General features: G+C 49.1%; 1 protein-coding gene across 1 annotated transcript in view; it reads left to right on the top strand.

Moving 5' to 3' along the window:
- WNT3 (Wnt family member 3) overlaps positions 1–6,638 on the top strand; it is a 49,957-nt gene extending 43,319 nt beyond the window's left edge. The window contains exons 4-5 of the mRNA XM_082195066.1: positions 1,075–1,558; positions 4,494–6,638. Coding sequence (XP_082051192.1) covers positions 1,075–1,554 — 480 coding nt within the window. The 3' untranslated portion in view covers positions 1,555–1,558; positions 4,494–6,638. The remainder of the gene's footprint in view (positions 1–1,074; positions 1,559–4,493) is intronic.
- The last annotated feature ends 588 nt before the right edge of the window (positions 6,639–7,226 follow it).

The following is a 7,226-nucleotide window of genomic DNA, read 5'->3' on the forward strand; positions in this document are numbered from 1 at the left end:
GCCAATATTTTTCCAGTCTTCAAATCCAAATATTACAAGTCCATTTTCTCTTTCCTGCAAAAAGTCCATAAGAAGTTTCCAATCCTTAATCAATGCCAACGATTTTCTCTCTCTAATTAAACACGTCAACTTTGCCATCTCAGTCCAGTCATTTTATCAACCGTTCCTCCATAGCAAGACTGTTTCCTTCCATCCTTGTGCATGTAACAATCTTGCCCCTGTAATCATATATATACTGTACAGTGGAACCTCGGTTCTTGAACGTAATCCATTCCAGAAGACCGTTCGAGTTCTGAAACGTTTGAAAACTGAGGCGCAAAGGGCTGCCTGCAAATTCAATTGAGAAAATTGAAAAATACGCAGTTTGACTTCCGAGGCATGTTCGAAAATGGAAGCATTTACTTCCAGGTTTTTGGCATTCGGGTTCCAAAACGTTCGTCAAAGGAGACGTTCAAGAACCAAGGTACAGTGGTACCTCTAGTTGCGGACACGATCCATTCCGGGGTGCCGTTCTCACCCCGAAAAGTCTGCAACTAGAGCGGCGCTTCTGCACAAGCCCAGAGCACGATACAGCACTTCTGCGCATGTGCGAAGTGCACAGAACACTTCTGCGCATGCACGGGCAGCGAAATACGGAAGTACAGTGGTACCTCGGGTTACATACGCTTCAGGTTACATATGCTTCAGGTTACAGACTTCGCTAACCCAGAAATAGTACCTCGGGTTAAGAACTTTGCTTCAGGGTGAGAACAGAAATCGCGCAGCAGCAGCGGGAGGCCCCATTAGCTAAAGTGGTACCTCAGGTTAAGAACAGTTTCAGGTTAAGAATGGACCTCCGGAACGAATTAAGTACTTAACCCAGGGTACCACTGTATAATCTTCCAAGTTTGCCGCATTTGCAAGCTGAAAAGACGCAACATGAACCTAACGTAACACGAGGTATGACTGTATTAGAATAATCTTGCCTGGTCCATGGCCTTAGCCCCAGTAGAGCCTAGATGGAAGATGCCGTGTGGGTGCTTCTCTGTGCTTCTCTGGACTTGACTGGCATGTTTTCGTTTCGCTTTGGTTTAGACGATCTTGGACCACATGCACCTGAAATGTAAGTGCCACGGGCTGTCGGGCAGCTGCGAGGTCAAAACATGCTGGTGGGCCCAGCCGGATTTCCGCGCCATTGGCGACTACTTGAAGGACAAATACGACAGCGCTTCGGAGATGGTGGTGGAGAAACACCGGGAGTCTCGCGGGTGGGTGGAGACGCTGCGTGCGAAATACGCCCTCTTCAAGCCGCCGACGGAGCGCGACTTGGTCTACTACGAGAACTCGCCCAACTTCTGCGAGCCCAACCCCGAGACCGGCTCGTTCGGCACCCGAGACAGGATGTGCAACGTGACCTCGCACGGGATCGACGGGTGCGACTTGCTCTGCTGCGGCCGCGGCCACAACACCCGGACGGAGAAGAGGAAGGAAAAGTGTCATTGCATCTTCCACTGGTGCTGCTATGTCAGCTGCCAGGAATGCATCCGAGTTTATGATGTCCACACGTGCAAATAAAAAGGTAGGCGGTGGGAGGATGGATGGCGGCTAACAGATCGAGGTTGAATCCTGGCAAGACAGAAGTGCTGTTTCGGGGGGACGGGTGTGGGGGACTCCCTGGCCCTGAATGGGAGCCTGGGAGTCATTTTGGACTCACAGCTGTCCCTTGAGGCGCAGGTCAATTCTGTGTCCAGGGCAGCTGTCTACCAGCTCCACCTGGTACGCAGGCTAAGACCTTACCTGCCCGTGGACTGTCTCGCCAGAGTGGTGCATGCTCTGGTTATCTCCCGCTTGGACTACTGCAATGCGCTCTGCGTGGGGCTACCTTTGACCCGGAAACTACAATTAATCCAGAATGAGGCAGCTAGACTGGTGACTGGGAGTAGCCGCCCAGACCATATAACACTGCTCCTGAAAGACCTACATTGGCTCCCAGTATGTTTCTGAGCACAATTCAAAGTGTTGGTGCTGACCTTTAAAGCCCTAAACGGCCTCGGCCCAGTATACCTGAAGGAGCGTCTCCACCCCCATTGTTCAGCCTGGACAGTGAGGTCCAGCTCCGAGAGCCTTCTGGTGGTTCCCTCACTGCGAGGAGTGAGGTTACAGGGAACCAGGCAAAGGGCCTTCTTGGTGGTGGTGCCTGCCCTGTGGGAACGCCCTCCCATCAAATGTCAAGGAAATAAACAACTACCTGACTTTTAGAAGACATCTGAAGGCAGCCCTGTCTAGGGAAGTTTTTAATGTGTGATGTTTTACTGTGTTTTTAATATTCTGTTGGAAGCCACTCAGTATATTATTATTATTATTATTATTGGCATAGGTTGTGTTGAATGCATGCTGACAGCAGCATCTGGGATTGATAATATTTGCACCCCATCCATCTAACCAGGTTGCCTTAGCCACTCCAGGTGGCTTCCAACATAGATAAAAGCACCATAAAAACATTACACGTTTAAAAAAAAGCTTCCCTACACAGGGCTGCCTTCAGATGTCTTCTAAAGGTTGTATCGTTACTCATCTCCTTGACATCTGATGGAAGGGCGTTCCACAGGACAGGTGCCATCACTGAGAAGGCCCTGTGCCTGGTTCCCTGTAGCTTCATGTCTTGCAGCGAGGTAACCGCCAGAAGGCCCTCAGTGCTGGATCTCAGTGTCCAGGCTGAACGAAGAGGCTCCTTCAGATACACAGGGCCCCTACCTGTCCCAAGCCTTCTCCAGCTGAGGAATCACACATCCCCTCCCAGAGCTAGTGAGCCCCACCCGGCCAACTAGGGAGCTGGGCTGTGGACCCTTGCTTGCCTCGGCCTCCTAAGCACCCTGCCTGCTGCCCCCTACACTTCAGAGCCCGCCATGTTGGTGGAGACAGGGGCCCCTCTGGCTCTTGAGATGGGTGCTGCTGCTCTGGTTCCTTTGCACTGACCCCCCCACCCCCTCACCATCCTCTGTCACCCTGTGAGTACTTCCTGCACCAACCTCTCCTTCCCCATCCCCAGTGGTGTATCCCAGTTCCAGAGACACGTCTCCAGGATCTTCTCTTCCTTCTCCCCATTGTCCTGCCAGTTCACATAATAATAATAATAATAATAATAATAATAATAATAATAATAATAATTTATTTATACCCCACCCATATGGCTGGGTTTCCCCCAGCCACTCCGGGCGGCTTCCAACCGAATATTAAAAACAATACAGCGTCAGACATTAAAAACTTCCCTAAACAGGGCCGCCTTCAGTTGTCTTTTAAAAGTAAAATAGTTGTTTACTGCCTTGACATCTGGTGGGAGGGCGTTCCACAGGGCAGGCGCCACTACCGAGAAGGCCCTCTGCCTGGTTCCCTGTAACCTCACTTCTCGCAGCGAGGGAACCGCCAGAAGGCCCTCGGAGCTGGACCTCAGTGTCCGGGCTGAATGATGTGGGTGGAGACGCTCCTTCAGGTATACAGGACCAAGGCTGTTTAGGGAGAGGGATGTTAAGGACTGTTTAGGTCTTGGGTTACCCCGATTCGACAGTAAAATAGCTTAGGAGATCTCAACACCAATATGAACACCTTTTACGATGAGAGTAAAGATTATGTACAAGATGCGGAGCAGGTGATTAGGATGCAGGCTGCCCCATATTATGGCACAGATGGCAGAACAATATCCCTCTTGCTTAGTCTGCCTCCTGTCTCCTTTAAGGAGATTCTAGGACATGGTTCGTGAACCTGTGGCCTTGTAGAGGTTGCTTAACGACGACTTCTATCTTCCCTGAGCATTGGCCATGGTGCTGGGAGTCCAACATCATGTTCCCTATTGAACATGGCACACCTGGCAATAATTCTCCATGAAACAGCGTGAAACCGTCCCCCGTTCAGACACCATGAATTTAAAGCACTCTTCTATCACTAGCAGTCAGGGCTCTCACAAGGAATCCTAGCAACTGAAGGTTTTTTGGTTTTCTTTTTAAGGATGTGGACCTCACAGAACTAAAGTTCCCAGCACCCTAAACAACTGCAGGTCCCAGGATTCTCTATGACTGTTAAACACTGTTATGCTTTTAAATGTATGGCATAGCTGTGACCAAGACAGTATGGAAGTCCTGTTGGCCTCCCTTGTATTTTTCAAAATGATTAAAAGCAAGCATGAGGGTGACTTGGGACGGGCCGTTCCCTAGTGTGCAGTTTCCCTGACTGAAACCTTTCCCTGAAGTTGTTTGCTCCTATGGAGCATAGATGCTTTTCAGAAGCCATTTTGATCAAGGAAGCAGTGACGCTCTTCCCAAGCTGCACAATGTTCCCAATATAACTGCCCTCCCCACCCTATGGCGGATTTTCATTTAAAAATAAAAATCGAGGCAAGAGAGCCAGTGATGGACAAGGTGACTGCTGTTAAGACAGAGAAAAGGAACCCTAATAATAATAATAAACATTGGCAGTGATCATGCTGTTGTTGTTTTTTCTTGCTTTGTCTTCCTGGAAAGAGGCCCTTGATAGAGCGGAATGATAAATGTGAAGAGACTGCCAGGAAACACCAGCGTTGCAGCCCCTGACGCCTGAACACGGAGAAGAAAAAACAGGAGCCTTTCTCTCCCTCCTTCCTAGCCAAGGCAGGCAATGGCAGAAGAGCCACCCCGTTGGAAATCAACATAACAAGACTTCCTTGGACCTTCGGCCAATCCTGCCAGCATCTCCCTTCTTTCTTGTTAAAACAGGTTCCTGATTTCAAGCCGAAACAGTTTTGGGTTATGGGAGGGGTCTGGTTTTTGTTGTTGTTGCACATATCAGAATATAATATATTTTTTGAAACCCTAAGGACTGAGCAAGGCTGTAGCGACACTGACGAGAGAGGCGTGGTTACAGCTGCTCACTGCAGATACCGAGGTTCAGAAAAAGAATGTCGGTGCTCCAGAAAACAAAAGGCAACCTTGTGATGGCCACCTCAGGCCTCGGAGTCATCAAGCGACGACTGCAGTTGTTTTGTGAATCGCTTCATGCGTTAAAACCGTGAGCTTCCCTCCTCACTCACACACCTGTATGCCGGCCTGAGTTTTGAGTCATCCACTGTGGAAGCAGCAATGATTTTGGTGTTGAAGGGGGCGGGTGGGGGGGGGGAGAGAGAGAGTAAAGAGCGTCTCATCGTTCTCCTTTCAACGGGGTTTCCCCAAACCCCCTGTTTAATGTGTATATACAGTTGTGTTGCTATAACCCGGGCACATTCCAAAAGAACTGGCATGGGGGGCCTTGGAAGTAGCTGCAGTCAGCCCCTCCTTCAAAATGTAAACCTTTGTTAAAACCTTAACAGCATTTCCCAGCAGGTTGAGTTAACAGGAAGGCAACCGATGGGATCTGCAACAACAAAACGTTGAGATGGATCCTTACCGCTCCCGTTTGAGGGTTCCAGCCAGCCAACCAGCCTCTTGCATATTATAAGCTATTAGGGGCTCACATAAGCCAATCCCCCTCCTCTCTTTTTTCCATTTTCCTCCACCCAATGCTCAACAGCTCGTGGAGGCAGATGGCCGTTGCTTTTAAATTCACAAACGTGGGTTTCTGCACACCTAGCGAATTTCCTGTGTAAAAATTTCTGCTCGTTTTTTGTTTGTTTCCAAACTGATAAAGGGACTTGGCTGTTTGAATCTGCTATTAGAGGAAACAAGCAGAACTTGCAACAAAACATTGCATTTCTCCTCCCCCTAAGAGAAGTGCTTCTTCATGGTTCCAGACATTGGAATGGGAGCCCTGTAGTGCTGTGAAGGCTCAGGATTGGTGGGTGGAGTTTCAGGAGGAAGGAAGCAATAAAAAACACACCCCTGCTTACCTTTACAGCATGCTAAAAGGCTGTCATCCCCAAACCTGGGTATAAGGTCCACAGTTCTGGAGATGGGATAGGTACCCCCCAACTCTTATCCTTCCCTTCCCATTTTAGGATACTTACGAAAAGCTGTCAGGGGTTTGAGCAAGTCACTTCTTCCTTCTCATCCCATAATAATTTTCCTTTTGATGGGGAAAGGGGCTTGGTCAACTGTCCTTCCATGTCTCAAAATACAGACATGATTGGAATACTCCCATTGCCTCCCAGTCTTCCAGTTTCTTTAGACCGTTTTTTCCTCTGCAGGCTCAGCTGCCATCAAGATGCTCACAGGTTCCCGTCAGTCAGGTTTTAGATTGTTAAGAAACACCATTATCTTTTAATTTGCAAATGCACATATTTCTGCAGGTCGGGAGAGACCGCCATCTTATTTTGGGGCGGCTCCATTTTGAAAGGGACTCAAGCACTGGAGTTTGCTGTTAGAGCACGTGAGGTCTGCAACAGCGCATCACAATGTGTCCTCTCTCCCAAAAGGAGTTCAGAGTTTCAAGCAAGGCATTCTAACTCTCTGCAACATTCATGGTCACTGAAGTTGCGGGGGTTTTTTGTGGATAGGTTGGGTTTTTTGTGGATGGGTTTTTTGTGGATGGGACGTGGGTGGTGCTGTGCTCTAAACCACTGAGCCTCTTGGGCTTGCCTATCAGAAGGTCAATGGTTTGAATCCCCACGATGGGGTGAGCTCCCGTTGCTCGGTCCCAGCTCCTGCCAACCTAGCAGTTCGAAAGCATGCCTGTGCAAGTAGATAAATAGGTACCGCTGTGGCGGGAAGGTAAATGGCGTTTCTGTGCACTGCTCTGGCTTCAGTGTTCCATTGCACCAGAAGTGGCTTAGACATGCTGGCCACGTAACCCGGAAAAGCTTTCTGCAGACAACCGCCAGCTCCCTTGGCCTATAGAGCGAGATGAGCGCCACAACCCCAGAGTTGTTTGCGACTGGACTTAACTGTCAGGGGTCCTTTACCTTTAGGGTTGTTGCCACACACACACACTTCCGCAACTTGGGGTCCCCCAAGCATGCTAATACTTTCCTCTCGTTTCTCTTAAAATCTTGTCAATCAGGATCACTTTTATTATGTCTTTTTGTCCTAGATATGTCTCTGTTTTTTCTTGCTCCAGCAGTCTCTCCAGTTTCCAAAAGACTGCAACAGCACCACCAGATCAAGCTGCCTTCGGGGCAGGGAAACCATAGCTCTGCAGATGAGGACTCCCAACTGCCGTCAACTTTGACCACTAGCCATGATGGCTGGGGAGTTGGGAGTCCAACAAGATCTGGAGTGCCACAGGTTTCTGCTCCCTGCCTTAGACTTACTGGATAGCTCCAAGCAGAAGGAGATGGAAAAGAATTA

This window comes from Podarcis vaucheri, assembly GCF_965113315.1.
Source record: "Podarcis vaucheri genome assembly, chromosome: 13".
Lineage (NCBI taxonomy): Eukaryota > Metazoa > Chordata > Lepidosauria > Squamata > Lacertidae > Podarcis > Podarcis vaucheri.